Source organism: Poromitra crassiceps (assembly GCF_964638095.1).
Source record: "Poromitra crassiceps genome assembly, chromosome: 6".
Lineage (NCBI taxonomy): Eukaryota > Metazoa > Chordata > Actinopteri > Beryciformes > Melamphaidae > Poromitra > Poromitra crassiceps.
The window spans coordinates 54005403-54022902 of NC_139627.1; the positions used below are offsets into that span (position 1 = coordinate 54005403).

Below are 17500 nucleotides of genomic sequence, written 5' to 3' on the forward strand. Positions count from 1 at the left end.
TGTGTGTGAGTGCGTGAGTGTGTGTGTGAGTGTGTGTGTGTGTCTGCGTGTGTGTGAATGTGTGTGTGTGCGTGTTGCGCGTGTTGTGAATATGACTGCAGTTTTGATGACTCAGCGCTGTGAGAGAGAATGAAAGTGTGATGGAGACAGACAACACAGTCCACTTGTATCTGTAAAGCAGCACAGCAATCAAACATTCTCCAACAAACACCAACACACAATTGTCTGTGAATGTTGGCAGATGTTGGAGATTGTTGAAAGCATGACACACCGACCAAACATATTCAGCACAACAGTTGTTCTAATTTCAGCCAAATGGTGGCGGTAATGCAACAATAACTATGCCAACTGCCGTAAAACACCAAAGAAGAAGAAGCTGACCAAATAACTTCCGTGTTTAATTCGGTGGACGGGGCTAACGTTAAGTAGCTAATGCTAGCGTAAAGCTACTTATCGTTAGCCCACTATCAACTCACCAGTAGTGCCGAGTCTTTCAGCAATCTCTTCTATTGCGTTCGCCCGGCTGTTTCGGTTGGAAAATCGTTGAGATGACACATCGTACAACTCTCGTTTTGATTCCCACAGCTCCACCAAGAGTTCCTCTCTTTCCAGGGTCCAAAACAAAGCCATCGACAGCAACAACACAACACTGGCGCCGGAACAAGGGGGACATGGGGACATTTTGTCCCCCTTAAAATTTGGTCCCCCTAAAATTTTTTTTTTTTTTTTTTTTTTTTTTTTTTTATCTGGAAAAAAAAAGAACTAAACTGCCCCTGACGCTTAGAGCCCACTTTACACTGTTTACACAGCCTGTGATGCTTGTTAAAGCCATGATCATTGTGGGATTATTACACCTGAGACAGACAGACCCAGGGATCAAGTTACAGAGAGCCCACTTTACACTGTTTACACAGCCTGTGACACTTGTTAAAGCCGTGATCATTGTGGGATTATTACACCTGAGAGACAGACAGACCTGGACTCTGTACTGCACTCACTGTCATTGGCTGCTGCTATAATCGTATACGGTTATTGTTATTTTATTTTTGTGTTGAGATGACAAGTTTTGCACTGTGTTTCGAAGTGATAATAATAATAATAATAATAAGTTCAGTGTTTCTGCCTGTGTTGCTGTCTGTTGTAGTGTAATTATAAAATGACCTAAAGGGAGAGCAGGTCACCAAGTGAGTGAGAAAAGGAAAAATACTGAATAATTACATTACTACAGTATAATCCTAATGTTAATTTAAAATGAGATATTCATCTAAATATGGCTAAAAATCATCCAAACGTCCATAAAAACGTAAATTTTTCATCGGCGCCCTTATGGGCGCCGAAAAAACATAAACCATAAAAAAAAAAAAAAAAAATTAGATTTTTTTTTTTTTTTTTTGTGTCCCCCTTATTGCAAACTCGTTCCGGCGCCACTGCAACACAACAGCCAGAAGTTTACTGCTAGCTAGTACTGAGTGTGCGCGCGTGTGCGCGAGCTCCGTTTCCATGGATACGCGACTGAAAACATGGTGAACTGACCAGACAACCGCGAACACCGAACAAGCACGGATTAAACATGTTGAATCCGGGCGAACATCGCCGAACACGAACAGACAAGGACAGACAGCTATGGCACACCAAACGAACATCTACGTGTGTTCGTGTTCGTTAGTGTTTGTTGGAGAATGTTCGATTGGTGTGCCATGGGCTTACGACTGGTGTGTGTGTGCGTGCACGGGTGCACGTGCGCATGTGTTTGTGTGTGTGTGTGTGTGTGTGTGTGTGTGTGTGTGTGTGTGTGTGTGTGTGTGTGTGTGCAGTGGAAACTGCAGTGGTGAAAAGACCGGCACAAAAACACCTTGGTTGGGTTTGGGTCGGGGTTAAAAACGGTCCCACATCAGAGGGCGAACGAGCGCTCTCGTGAAACAAAGTTGAAAGTCAGGACGCTCTCTGCTCATCCCACACCTCCTCCCTGATGCTCTGCTCATCCCACACCTCCTCCCTGATGCTCTGCTCATCCCACACCTCCTCCCTGAAGCTCTCTACTGCTCTGCTCATCCCACACCTCCTCCCTGATGCTCTGCTCATCCCACACCTCCTCCCTGATGCTCTGCTCATCCCACACCTCCTCCCTGAAGCTCTCTACTGCTCTGCTCATCCCACACCTCCTCCCTGATGCTCTGCTCATCCCACACCTCCTCCCTGATGCTCTGCTCATCCCACACCTCCTCCCTGAAGCTCTCTACTGCTCTGCTCATCCCACACCTCCTCCCTGATGCTCTGCTCATCCCACACCTCCTCCCTGAAGCTCTCTACTGCTCTGCTCATCCCACACCTCCTCCCTGATGCTCTGCTCATCCCACACCTCCTCCCTGAAGCTCTCTGATGCTCTGCTCATCCCACACCTCCTCCCTGAAGCTCTCTGATGCTCTGCTCATCCCACACCTCCTCCCTGACACTCTCTGATGCTCTGCTCATCCCACACCTCCTCCCTGACACTCTCTGATGCTCTGCTCATCCCACACCTCCTCCCTGACACTCTCTGATGCTCTGCTCATCCCACACCTCCTCCCTGACACTCTCTGCTGCTCTGCTCATCCCACACCTCCTCCCTGATGCTCTCTGCTGCTCTGCTCATCCCACACCTCCTCCCTCGCACGGAACTGGCCTAGTTCATAGAGTACCCATAGAGTTCACTTTTATGACTTTTGAAACATTTTCTAAAAATCGTGTTTAAAAAAACACATTTACGTGGCTCTCTATTTAGGCATACATATAATGATTGGCTCCGCACACTTTCTACCAAAAAGTCCAACGACTGGTGGATATTGTGTGCGTGCGTGCATGCGTGCGTGCGTGCGAGAGAGAGGTTTGTGTGTAAGCTTCCGTCTCTATATGAAATGTGTATCACAGTGACATGCTGTGTGTTTGTGTGTTACTGACTGTGTGTGTGTGTGTGTGTGTGTGTGTGTGTGTGTGTGTGTGTGTGTGTGTGTGTGTGTGTGTGTGTGTGCGCGTGTGCGTGCGTGTGTTATTTGATCGCCTCGTCCTTCAGTTGACAGTGAAGTGGTTTCTCTCCTGACAGTAAAAGCTCTATAAAACACACACACACGCACGCATGCACACGCACGCACACACACACACACACACACACACACACACACGCACACACACACACACACAGTAACGCACACACACACAGTAACGCACACACACACACACACACACACACACACACACACACGCACGCACGCACATGCGCACACAGACGCACACACAGACACACACAGTTCATCAGGCTGGTCTGATTGGTTGTACAGTAGCTAATGAATATTGACCGGTGACATCACAGATTGCCATGGTAACAGCTGGTCTCTCAGCTGACTGTGTCGTAAATCTGGCAGCCTGCCAGCAACCAGTACTTCACTCTATACACTATATATTGTTTTTTATATTATATTTTCTATATTCTACATTCTATATAGGCTATTCTGCAGGCTATACTCAGCACTGGGACATGACACAGCTGTTCTAATGTAACCTCAAGGTTGCGTTCAGTGTTTTTCTGTGCGCAGTAGGGACAGTGATATGGATAGACACACACACACGGATGGATACATATGAACGGTGAACTGAAATCATCTGTGCTAACGTCAAAGTAGCTAACGCTAGCCTAGCTAGCTTGCAGTGAAGAATCAGTTTACCTGTTGCTTGGCAACACTTGTAGTAGTGCAATCCTGAGGGAAGTGGTTTTGTTGGCGGAGACAAATAACAGACAGAAATCATCTGTTGTCTCGAATTACTTAAAAATGTTAATTAAAGCCCCATTCAGTAAGTTTTCCAAGTTTTACTGTTGGAGAAACTGCGCCCTCTAGGTCCAATAGTATCGATAACGATATCGCCGTTCAATGTCAACAAAACACAGCGCCAGAAAGCTCTATGTACATGTTGTGACATCGGGTACTCACCACGTGATGAAATAATAATCCATAGTTCCGTGAAACATCATTTTCGTAGCAAATCCGAATCGAGTTACTTCCTTGTTTTCATGAACACAGCGCTTCCGCTGTACAGCGCATGCGCGCATGCTTTTCTTTTTTCTTTTTTCTTGCTACGGGACGTGACAGACAAACTGCTTAGTCCCAGTGCTGGCCAATGGAGGGCGGTGTGGGATAAATAAAGACGAGGGTCTCCCTATTCCAAGTCAATCTACCATGTCCGACTAAAAAGCTGTTATATTACAGTAAAAAATGTCAAAAATCTTACTGATTGGGACTTTAAGCTTAATAAGCTTTTAAGATGAATAAAAGCAATATCACACTGGAGGTGGTGCTATTGTTGCTGTGATTCGGTCGTAGATGATCAGCAGTGAAGATATCATGGTAACAACAGCACCGACTCTACACTGCTAGAGACCTGCAGTGGGTTGCACCAGCTGTGCGTAAGTTGAAACGTAACCTACGCACTACCAAAAATATTTGGGTTGCACCAAGTGAAATGGTTACTAGGGGTGGCAAGATGCATCGATGCCTCGATTCAATGATCAACCATGCATCGATCCACAGTGAAAACATCGATATTAATCGCTATGACCCGCCATCAAATAAATAAACATGATTTTATTTTGGAATCTTATTAAAAATAATCAATTATTTTTCATTGAAATATCTAAGAGCGCTACAATAAAATTGTCAAATGATATTTTAGTTGCTTTTTTTTTAACTGATTGTTTAACTGATTGTGGGCGTACCGTGGGGCATATTGTCTAATATCGATCGCAGCCCCCTGAATCGAATTGAATCGAATCGTATCGTGGCAGACTTTGTGATATCGTATCGTATCGTATCGTGGCAGACTTTGTGATATTGGCAAAAATCGTATCGTTGTCCTATGCATCGAGATCGGATCGCATCGTGATCAAACTTGTGATTCCCACCCCTAATAGTTACAACGTAGGCATAAGTTAGAACTTAAATGTTACACCTACGTCTTACTAGGTGTAAAGTCCTCCGTAAAGTAGGTCATTGGCACAGCTGGCAATATTGGCACCATGGCGCAGCGTTGTTTTGCGTCTGTAACGTGTTCTCCGTGATAAATTATTACACCCTTTGATATTTATGACTTACGCTTTTGTTTTCCACAAGCTGCGTCACTGCATACAAATTCAAATAACAGCAACAATTTAGCGAGGCAGGATGGTCGTAAATTAGCCTACAATGCTGATGAAGAGCTCACAGATTAACGTTAACGTTAATAAGCCTATTATGAACCTAAACGTGTTATTGTAAGTCACTTTGGATAAAAGCGTCTGCCAAATGAGGTAATTTAATGTAATGTAAACAAATGTTACTCAATAACGTTCTCATTTGGTTACTAGTGTTGATGAAATATGAAAGCACTAATTTGCGGTGGGCAACATGTCCCGACTGTTTTCATTCCACTTAATTAAACAACGGTAAATAAACACCGTTTCCACCGTGCTTTTCACTGATTGGTCACAGATACTGTACACGTCATTTTCTGCGACACTATTTTGGCTAGTGTGAGGTTTAAGGACTACTATTTGAAATGTACCTTATGTCTCCGTGGTGCAACTAAACAAAGACACAACTTTAGTGTCAAACTAACTAGTTTGAACGTAGCAGTTAGTGTGGACTTTACACCCTAACTTAAGAGTGAGCTTACGTTCAGCTGGTGCAACAGGCTGCTGGGCTGTAACTGATTCTCTGAGTTACTGTTGCCTACAGCCCACCGGTTCCCTACAGAAGAGTCCAATTACAACTATATAACGGAAGCAGCATGTTTAACCCTCTTTTTCTAACATCTCCTCATGGTCTCACCTCTCCTCTGTCTGAATAGTCTCACCTCTCCTCTGTCTGAATAGTCTCACCTCTCCTCTGTCTGAATAGTCTCACCTCTCCTCTGTCTGAATAGTCTCACCTCTCCTCTGTCTGAATAGTCTCACCTCTCCTCTGTCTGAATAGTCTCACATTTCCTCTGTCTGAATAGTCTCACCTCTCCTCTGTCTGAATAGTCTCACCTCTCCTCTGTCTGAATAGTCTCACCTCTCCTCTGTCTGAATAGTCTCACCTCTCCTCTGTCTGAATAGTCTCTCCTCTCCTCTGTCTGAATAGTCTCACCTCTCCTCTGTCTGAATAGTCTCACCTCTCCTCTGCCTGAATAGTCTCACCTCTCCTCTGTCTGAATAGTCTCACCTCTCCTCTGTCTGAATAGTCTCACCTCTCCTCTGTCTGAATAGTCTCACCTCTCCTCTGTCTGAATAGTCTCACCTCTCCTCTGTCTGAATAGTCTCACCTCTCCTCTGTCTGAATAGTCTCACCTCTCCTCTGTCTGAATAGTCTCACCTCTCCTCTGTCTGAATGGTCTCACAAAGCTAGAGGTCAAGCCAAACCAAACAGAGCTAGCTGTCTGAGATCCAAGTGAAATGTGCAGAGCAGTAGTCTTGCTTGCCACACGATCTCAGTGTCAGTTCAGTCTCAGTTCAGTGTCGGGGGGTGGAGGACAAGGGTCAGACCTTCAAACCGGCACTGCTATCACCCATACGCCCTGGCAAGCTGGATCTATCACCCATACGCCCTGGCAAGCTGGATCTATCACCCATACGCCCTGGCAAGCTGGATCTATCACCCATACGCCCTGGCAAGCTGGATCTATCACCCATACATCCTGGCAAGCTGGATCTATCACCCATACGCCCTGGCAAGCTGGATCTATCACCCATACGCCCTGGCAAGCTGGATCTATCACCCATACGCCCTGGCAAGCTGGATCTATCACCCATACGTCCTGGCAAGCTGGATCTATCACCCATACGTCCTGGCAAGCTGGATCTTCTTCAGCACATCCACTCAATTGCAACAAAGATTTTCCTCATGGTCAAAGACGAGGGGATATCAAAGCAAGACACACCAAATTCAAGTCACTTCCTGTATTTGTGTCGGTTTTGCACATGATTTTCCATGGCCACAACCACGTAGGAGACTTGTGGCAGTCCTGAGTCTATTGGAGTCTATGGGAGGAGTCAACGTGATCTCAGATTATGACAGATTCTTTCGCCCCATAGTCATCAAAGTAAATATTCTGCTCAATTTCTGAAGCCACATATCTTCTGAACATCCCGACACTAAAATAGCATTTTTCAGACGGACAGATCAGGAGGAAATTTTATTTGTTCAGGAGCTGTCTCTGTCTCAGCAACACACTCTCACAGGTGTTGGCAAAAGGGACTCAGGTTAGCAGGGAGCGATTAGCTAAAGCTACATGTGAAGTTTGTTGATGTAGTAGCTAAATCTGTGGTTGGATTTTTTTTTAATCAAATATCTTAGTTACAACTATATTGAGCTAACAAGGCACAGGTTTGTGTTTATGTGTGTGGTTTGTGTGGAGTTTGGCAACTCACAATCTCTAGTTCAAGTTAGCTTGCTAGGTCAGCACTAATCGCGCATCACCTCCCCCAGCGTTTCAGGGGAGAGGTGACCACGTGACCATTTAGGAGACTTGCGAGTACCATTTCTTACAATTGGTGGAGCCTGGCGTTATGTATCTCTAACATGGACCACCTCCGGTATGGTCCATTCAGAAGTCCGTCACTATATTTTTCAAAATATGCAAAATCAACTAACATTCCTTTCCATGTCTCTGTATTGTTTTTCAGATCCGTCTGTACGCCCGGCCCGACGCCATAGCCAGCGGAGCGGGCGACTACGCGCTACACATCACCAAGAGGCTTCTGGGATTTTACCAGGATTACTTCAAAGTGCAGTATGCCCTGCCCAAGCTAGGTAAGACTACTTCAGAGTGCAGTATGCCCTGCCCAAGCTAGGTAAGACTACTTCAGAGTGCAGTATGCCCTGCCCAAGCTAGGTAAGACTACTTCAGAGTGCAGTATGCCCTGCCCAAGCTAGGTAAGACTACTTCAGAGTGCAGTATGCCCTGCCCAAGCTAGGTAAGACTACTTCAGAGTGCAGTATGCCCTGCCCAAGCTAGGTAAGACTACTTCAGAGTGCAGTATGCCCTGCCCAAGCTAGGTAAGACTACTTCAGAGTGCAGTATGCCCTGCCCAAGCTAGGTAAGACTACTTCAGAGTGCAGTATGCCCTGCCCAAGCTAGGTAAGACTACCTCAGAGTGCAGTATGCCCTGCCCAAGCTAGGTAAGACTACTTCAGAGTGCAGTATGCCCTGCCCAAGCTAGGTAAGACTACCTCAGAGTGCAGTATGCCCTGCCCAAGCTAGGTAAGACTACCTCAGAGTGCAGTATGCCCTGCCCAAGCTAGGTAAGACTACTTCAAAGTGCAGTATGCCCTGCCCAAGCTAGGTAAGACTACTTCAGAGTGCAGTATGCCCTGCCCAAGCTAGGTAAGACTACCTCAAAGTGCAGTATGCCCTGCCCAAGCTAGGTAAGACTACCTCAAAGTGCAGTATGCCCTGCCCAAGCTAGGTAAGACTACTTCAGAGTGCAGTATGCCCTGCCCAAGCTAGGTAAGACTACTTCAGAGTGCAGTATGCCCTGCCCAAGCTAGGTAAGACTACCTCAGAGTGCAGTATGCCCTGCCCAAGCTAGGTAAGACTACTTCAGAGTGCAGTATGCCCTGCCCAAGCTAGGTAAGACTACTTCAGAGTGCAGTATGCCCTGCCCAAGCTAGGTAAGACTACTTCAGAGTGCAGTATGCCCTGCCCAAGCTAGGTAAGACTACTTCAGAGTGCAGTATGCCCTGCCCAAGCTAGGTAAGACTACTTCAGAGTGCAGTATGCCCTGCCCAAGCTAGGTAAGACTACTTCAGAGTGCAGTATGCCCTGCCCAAGCTAGGTAAGACTACTTCAGAGTGCAGTATGCCCTGCCCAAGCTAGGTAAGACTACTTCAGAGTGCAGTATGCCCTGCCCAAGCTAGGTAAGACTACCTCAGAGTGCAGTATGCCCTGCCCAAGCTAGGTAAGACTACCTCAGAGTGCAGTATGCCCTGCCCAAGCTAGGTAAGACTACTTCAGAGTGCAGTATGCCCTGCCCAAGCTAGGTAAGACTACCTCAGAGTGCAGTATGCCCTGCCCAAGCTAGGTAAGACTACTTCAGAGTGCAGTATGCCCTGCCCAAGCTAGGTAAGACTACCTCAGAGTGCAGTATGCCCTGCCCAAGCTAGGTAAGACTACTTCAGAGTGCAGTATGCCCTGCCCAAGCTAGGTAAGACTACCTCAGAGCGCATATCTATGCTATAACGTATAACATTAAAATTAAATCCATACACAGAACTTTTAAACTGGTTATGAATGGTGTCTCTATATGACATACATGGGCAAATGAGACCATCGACCAGGAGAATGGATATCAATTTGTTGTTATTACATGCATGTGCTGTGCGGGGGACGGGGGTTACGCTACGGGGAGAAGAGAAGCCAGCAGCCCGGCCACTCACCAGGAAAGGCTGCGGCTCCGCTAAACCCCCATCTCCGGCCTAGCGGCGCCGATGTAGCACACAACTACAAAGAGTTTTCTCTCTCAAAACCTAATAATAACAGGAGAGAAGGTAAGTCCCACTAAACTGGTATCCAGCATATAGTGTCTCATGGTAGTATAGTGTCTCATGGTAGTATAGTGTCTCATGGTAGTATAGTGTCTCATGGTAGTATAGTGTTTCATGGTAGTATAGTGTCTCATGGTAGTATAGTGTCTCATGGTAGTATAGTGTCTCATGGTAGTATAGTGTCTCATTGTAGTATAGTGTCTCATGGTAGTATAGTGTCTCATGGTAGTATAGTGTCTCATGGTAGTATAGTGTCTCATGGCACCGCGGTACTTCAGAGTGCAGTACTCTCTGCCCCAAGCTAGGAAAGGCTGCTGTGGCATGACGACCACTTCCCTGCCACGGTCCCTTCCGTGGCCGGTCGCTGTGTAACTGATCTGAGGTCAGACACAAACACTCTGGTGTCTGCTTGGCCCAGACCTGACAGGAGGAAGCTGTGACACTGTGTAACTGATCTGAGGTCAGACACAAACACTCTGGTGTCTGCTTGGCCCAGACCTGACAGGAAGAAGCTGTGACACTGTGTTACTGATCTGAGTTCAGACACAAACACTCTGGTGTCTGCTTGGCCCAGACCTGACAGGAGGAAGCTGTGACACTGTGTAACTGATCTGAGGTCAGACACAAACACTCTGGTGTCTGCTTGGCCCAGACCTGACAGGAAGAAGCTGTGACACTGTGTAACTGATCTGAGGTCAGACACAAACACTCTGGTGTCTGCTTGGCCCAGACATGACAGGAGGAAGCTGTGACACTGTGTAACTGATCTGAGGTCAGACACAAACACTCTGGTGTCTGCTTGGCCCAGACCTGACAGGAAGAAGCTGTGCCACTGTGTAACTGATCTGAGGTCAGACACAGGCACTCTGGTGTCTGCTTGGCCCAGACCTGACAGGAGGAGGCTGTGACACTGTGTAACTGATCTGAGGTCAGACACAAACACTCTGGTGTCTGCTTGGCCCAGACCTGACAGAAGTTAGCATCACCCTGGTTCCCTTGACAAAAAGCCAATGGGATGGTTCCATTAGATGTTGGATTATTGCAGCTTTGTGGCAAACATCAGATTATGATACCTACACATTTTGTTCAGCAAGATCATCTCCACAAGTGAACAGCACTTTAATGATTTCTGAAGCGTGAATGTGGCCGCCAGAAAAAGCTTAAGAAAATCATAAAAATGGTCCTCAGTGTCTCAGTTCATAAACTTTTGTAAAGCACAGACCTTATTTCAATCTTCTATATAACCAAAACCCCCAAACCCCAAAGACTCCCAGACATCTGAACCCATCTTTCCTGCATCACTCTATGGACAGATAGATCAGATAGATGTCTGAATGGAGACACTTTGCTGTTTACTGAGCTGTTGCTTACAGACTGGTGTGTGTGTGTGTGTGTGTGTGTGTGTGTGTGTGTGTGTGTGTGTGTGTGTGTGTGTGTGTGTGTGTGTGTGTGTGTGTGTGTGTGTGTGAGAGAGAGAGAGAGCTGCAGTCTGCCATTATAAATCTGTCCTTTGTATGTTAATCTAAATATACACATCAGTCTACTATTGTGTGTGTGTGTGTGTGTGTGTGTGTGTGTGTGTGTGTGTGTGTGTGTGTGTGTGTGTGTGTGTGGTCCATCTGTTGTCATGCAGGGCATCAAGTTCAACACACACACACACACACACACACACACACACACACACACACACACACACACACCGAGAGAGAGAGAGAGAAAGACAGACACACACAGAAACAGAGAGAACGGGAGAGAGATACAGAGAGAGAGAGAGAGAGAACAATCTGGGGAGCCAGAGTATCGGTCTGACGGCTAAACGGAGCTGATAAACAGCTGATATTTTGGGGTTTCCGGTGTCGAGTGGACAAAGCTGTCCAAGATGGCCGCCGAACGGTGCAAAGCAGGCAGCGACGGAACCATCTGTCTGTCACCCCGAAAGCCCCACTCCCACCTGGTCCCGCCCACTGCTGGGACTGAGTTCAACCTAGAAGTTGGATTTCTCGCGCGGATCTCTTGAATGAAGGTGCCTGGAAGGCTGGGCTCATGGATCTCTTGAATCCAGGTGCCTGGAAGGCTGGGCTCATGGATCTCTTGAATCAAGGTGCCTGGAAGGCTGGGCTCATGGATCTCTTGAATCCAGGTGCCTGGAAGGCTGGGCTCATGGATCTCTTGAATCCAGGTGCCTGGAAGGCTGGGCTCATGGATCTCTTGAATCCAGGTGCCTGGAAGGCTGGGCTCATGGATCTCTTGAATCCAGGTGCCTGGAAGGCTGGGCTCATGGATCTCTTGAATCCAGGTGCCTGGAAGGCTGGGCTCATGGATCTCTTGAATCAAGGTGCCTGGAAGGCTGGGCTCATGGATCTCTTGAATCCAGGTGCCTGGAAGGCTGGGCTCATGGATCTCTTGAATCAAGGTGCCTGGAAGGCTGGGCTCATGGATCTCTTGAATCCAGGTGCCTGGAAGGCTCGGCTCATGGATCTCTTGAATCCAGGTGCCTGAAAGGCTCGGCTCATGGAGCTAATATTGCCTTTTATAACTGAAGGGTGAATCAGGTGTAATTTCATCATCCAGACATTTTGTAGGTGTGTGTACGCGTGTCTGAACGCGTGTGTGTGTGAACGTGTAACAAAATGTCTCCAACATTGGCCACATGTGTACACGCTGCAAGTAGCTACAGTACGCAATACGCATCTTGTTGTCATGCGTGATGTAGTTTGCGCATGTCATAGTGCGCGTGCGTGAAGCGCGTGACAAACATGTTCTATCATCTTCATGTGTGCGTTTATGCATGCATAAACATTGCGCGTAACGTTACGTGTAATGTTACGCGGGGTGCAGCAGTCAGAGTGCATACGCGTGTGCGTGCACGCGTGACCATTACAAGTCAATGGGGAAACTACATGACACGTCAAGCGTGGCTTTGCTACTCAGGTGTCAAAGCATGCGTGTGTGACACGTTCAGTCCATAGCTGCGCATGTTTATTGAGTCGTTTGGAACTCCATAGTGTGTGTGTGTGTGTGTGTGTGTACGCGTACGCGTGCGCGTGTGTACGCGTGCGCGTGTGTACGCGTGCGCGTGCATGCATGCCTGCATGCGTGTGTGTCTGTGGTCAGTCGAGTGTGTAGTGTTCCACTTCCATCTGGGAGACGGCAGTACTGCCTCAGGTTTAACACACACACACACACACACACACACACACACACACACACACACACACACACACACACACACACACACGTCCTAGTCCTGGAGGCCAGTCAGCTGTCTGACTGTTGCTGCTCCAATAAAGATGAGAGAGAGGGAGCAAGTGAGAGAGAGAGACAGAGAGAGAGAGAGAGAGAGAGACCTCACTAACCCTAGTCTCCCCAGACTCAAATATTACATTGAATGTCTGCATTCTGGATACTACATAATAGTCCCTGCCACTTCGCAGCCCCCACTGCTGTTTTGAGGGTGGGACAATTGAATGACTGACAGGTCATGTATACCAATGAGAAAATGGTTCATTCTCTAAAGTTAACAGAGTCAGGTTGGGTGGGCGGGCCAGATCGCTAAAGTCATTACTGATTGGTGGGTTCAGGATTCCGAAGCCACCAATCACTGGCCATCAGTTTGGAGTGAGCAGTGTCCCAGACCCAGAGAGAGATCTGCAGCATGTAGTAACATAGTGTATCAGACCCAGAGAGAGATCTGCAGCATGCAGTAACGTAGTGTATCAGACACAGAGAGAGATCTGCAGCATGCAGTAACATAGTGTATCAGACCCAGAGAGAGATCTGCAGCATGCAGTAACATAGTGTATCAGACCCAGAGAGAGATCTGCAGCATGCAGTAACATAGTGTATCAGACCCAGAGAGAGATCTGCAGCATGCAGTAACATAGTGTATCAGACCCAGAGAGAGATCTGCAGCATGCAGTAACATAGTGTATCAGACCCAGAGAGAGATCTGCAGCATGCAGTAACATAGTGTATCAGACCCAGAGAGAGATCTGCAGCATGCAGTAACATAGTGTATCAGACCCAGAGAGAGATCTGCAGAATCCAGAACTGAGAGAGCTTGTGTTGTAAACATGATTGTGATGAGCCCACCTGAATCAATAAACATTTCCTGGCAAATATATACTGTATATAATATACGCTGAGACGCGTTGTGCAAAATATTGACAAAGAAGAAATATTGTCAACCCAATGTGAGTAACATTTATAGCCTAAGCTAATTTGCAATGTTTGTCCCTAGATGTTATTAAAAGCAATTATAAAACGGCTCTCTCAAATCAAGCAATCTGATTGGTTCACAGCCATTGTATAAATCCAATAACCCACTCCAATAACCCATGGCAACTCTCTTACTAAAAGCCTTTGGTTACCTAAAAAAAAACAAATGGCGGAGACAGCTGTCAGATCCTTGTGAATCGATCTTCGCTTATAACTTTACTAATACTTCGCAGAAAATGATGTTTTGTACAAGAATAGACGCGGGCTAATGTCTTCTTTGCAAAAAAAAGGCTGTTAACCCCGCATTTAACCCCGCATTTAACCCCGTAACGTTAGTTGGTGTCGGGCTTTGCAGAAAGCTCCCAGCTTCTCAGCAAGCGCTGAGAATGCAGCGCTGCGCTCGAGCTGCCTGTCGGGCTTTCCAGAAAGCTCTCAGCTTCTCAGCAAGCGCCAGGATTGGCCAATGTCAACTTCAGTCTCCAGAACGATCCAATCAAATCACCCGCACGTCTATCTTCTTGCTAGAGGTCCCGCCTTACAGTAGTGTTTCAACTGACTCTATGAGAATACCATGCCAGTCGGACTTATAGTATTATTATTATATTTATATTATCATACTTGGAAACCGTTTTATAAAAGCAATATAGCACTCGAGCTGCGTGTGTTGTGGCATATATCCTGCTGATCAGTTGTTATCCCACGAGGCCGCAGGCCGAGTGGGATAACAACTGATCAGCGGGATATATTTGCCACAACACACTAGCTCTCATGCTATATTGCTTAAATATACAATAAACAACAGATAGAAAACACATTATCAACATAACACAAGTTTACAAATGCACGCACACACACACACACACACACACACACACACACACACACACACACACACACACACACACACACACACACACACAAGAGAGACAAAGTCACTCATGACATTTAATTTCTTCGGGACCGCGATGCTCGCAAGACAGATCAAACAAATGCACTTACCAGCATGCCAAGCGGCAATAGTTGTCATGGTAACCTAATGTAACACAGCTCTCCAGAGCAGTAGAGTGGTCCATCTTTATGTCAATCAAGTGTCAGACCTTGGGAGGATGGACAAAATGTGTGTGTATGTAGGGGGATTTTATGAATGGCACACGATTTATTATTTACTGTTTCCCGCGGCTCGTTGCCCACTTCAAGTCCGGCACTCTCTGTCCGCACAGGAGGAAGTGCCAGCCAGCTGATCGGCCTTTTTCACAGCATTTGTGTCTAAAAGGCAGGGTCATCTTTCATTTCAGCTCCACTACATCGCTTCATGCTTCGCTTCAGAGTTAGAAAATAACTAGTCTCACTGGCCAGCCTCCTCTCCCTTCCGTCCGAGGAGTCTGGCGCCGCAGGTCTCCATAGTGGGATTGTGATGGCCGGCGCTTAGCGGCAGTGCCCTTGGAAAATAGTTTCAAACAATCCAACTTGCCGTTTTCAGCATGTAGCAACGAGCTAGCGTGTAGGTTTCTGCCGTTAGCTTGCTAGCTAGTTAGCGTTGTTGTTTTCACTGCGGCGGCAGGGCAGGGCAGCGACACACAGGGAGGAGGGAGCAGAAGCCGCTCTGGTTGACATGGTCGGAGCCAATGACAGAGCTTGTAATAAGCCGAGAGCGGACATCCGGCAGCGACTGAAAGAGTCGCTCAAATGGGAGAGCAGCTGTAGAGCAGGGGAGGGTTTATCCCAGTTATGGAGACCTGCGGCGCCAGACTCCTCGGACGGAAGGGAGAGGACGCTGGCCAGCGAGACTAGAGAATAACTAACTATATTTAACCGAATACTGTTCTTAACACGTTCACTGCCGTGGACGAGATATCTCGTCAAGCAGAAACCAACGGTTGACTGCCAATGACGAGATATCGTTTTTTTTTTGACGGTGGGACGTCGATCAACCCCTTTTACATCTATTAAAATATGGGAGGTATTGAATGTGTATAATCTATTTTACCGACCCACTAAATGGCGACAGTGCTCTCCAGACGAGAGAAAGCCAAGCAAAAACAGCCGCGTGAGGAAGCCATTCTCATGAAAATGGATTGGCGAAAACGCTTTCGCTTTCGCGCAGGGAGCTGGCAGTGGGGGATTGCAAATTTGCATAATAGATTATGGGTGCAACACACTTTGAAACACGCAGCATAAATAAGACCAGAATCGCAAAAGCTTCATCAAAGCTCTCAACCGAAACCCCAAGAAACGAGCGAGCCCATCCAGACTCGCCCAAAGAGCGGCCGCCAGCAGCCAGGCAGCAGCAGCAGCAGCAGAAACTCGCTTGTGACACGCCCGCTGCAGAGCCAGGGAGGCAGGAGGAGAACACACACGGAGGGAGGAGTTTGAAGGAGAGGGGGGTTTCCTGCTGTTATGGAGGAAATTACTGTTCAAAACTATTGTTTAGATGTCTGACGTCTTACTGATGCCAAAAATGAATGGTTAAAGTGACTGTTCTATCGAATTTCACAAAAAGCCATTTATCTCAGCTTAAATTTTCAGACGCTGAAACCATGCTGTATTCAAGTGCTAATGCCTACATAACTAGTAACTCTACAAACTAACTATTTTAGACAGAGAAAGCACACATTCTATTAGTTCTTTTGAGATATTTTGTGTTCACAAAATCTTAGCAGAAAATAATCCTCGGCTCTTGAAAGATGAGCCAGAATCCTCAAAAAAAAACCTTGGCAGAAGCTACCTACAGTAAAAAAAAACGGCTGGCAGTGAATGTGTTAAAGGAGAACTTACCTCCAAAACACTTTTTTTCAGCTTTTAACCAATATATATGACTTTGGGGGTGATGTGTGAAGAATGCTGGTCAAAATCTCCACATTTGTGACCAAACTGTTGCCATTTTACCATTTGTATCATTTTTCAGCAGCATATCTGGCATAAGCGCCCTCTAAGGGTGGAACACTGCTTTTTTTTGCCCTCAAATGAATGGGAGATTTGGTACAACCTGACGTCAGGTTGTCCCCAAAGACTATGGGATTTCAAGATAGTTACTCCCCTACTCCCCCTGTACCCTTTCGGCTCCTCACAACTCCAAGCCTATTCCCATGATGTCACTTGACCTGTTAATTGATTACAATCGCCTGTTATTTTCCTACCAACTCCTATGTAACACAATACTATCAATAAACGCCACTATAATCATAAAAGGAACGACATGGCCATCATATCATCAATCATAAGCACTTTCTCCCGGCCAGTCAAGCGGGAGAGTCACAGTCTGCTCTGCACATGCACGGAGCCCCAAGCTCCGGGGGCGCGCGCAGCAGCAGCAGCACGCAGCAGTTCTCTGAGCCTCTCAGTCATGGCCGAGGCGGGCAACATCAGAGGCGGGGGCTTTTGCATGGGAACAGTCTGACATTTCCGCAAACAAATCTCATCGCAGTTTAGCGCACATAAAATATGCGTAAAATATAACGCTATACTACGACGTGACAACGTGACAACGCTGCTCTAAACACATCGGCTACTATAATATATTTCCCTGAATCTCATACTGAGATTATATCGGTATTGAGTTTGGACAGACTGAATGGGCTGACTGAGGAGGTGAAGAGCTCTGCACCTCTGCCCTGAGCTGCCTGCCTGAGGAAAAATCAGAGGTGCTGTAACTTTGAACAAGAATCACGAAAAGCCCCAAAACGCAAATTAAAAAAGGATTTCATGGCGCGGTTTATCGCTAGTTAGACGAGGGAATGACGTGGAGAAATCTC

At 46.8% G+C, this 17500-nt stretch overlaps 1 protein-coding gene across 1 annotated transcript in view; it reads left to right on the forward strand.

Moving 5' to 3' along the window:
* Positions 1–4352: 4352 nt before the first annotated feature.
* Positions 4353–17500, forward strand: part of trhde.1 (thyrotropin releasing hormone degrading enzyme, tandem duplicate 1) — a gene marked incomplete at both ends in the record, with an annotated part of 207594 nt that continues 194446 nt past the window's right edge. The window contains 2 exons of the mRNA XM_083638308.1: positions 4353–4376; positions 7670–7796. Coding sequence (XP_083494434.1) covers positions 4353–4376; positions 7670–7796 — 151 coding nt within the window. The remainder of the gene's footprint in view (positions 4377–7669; positions 7797–17500) is intronic.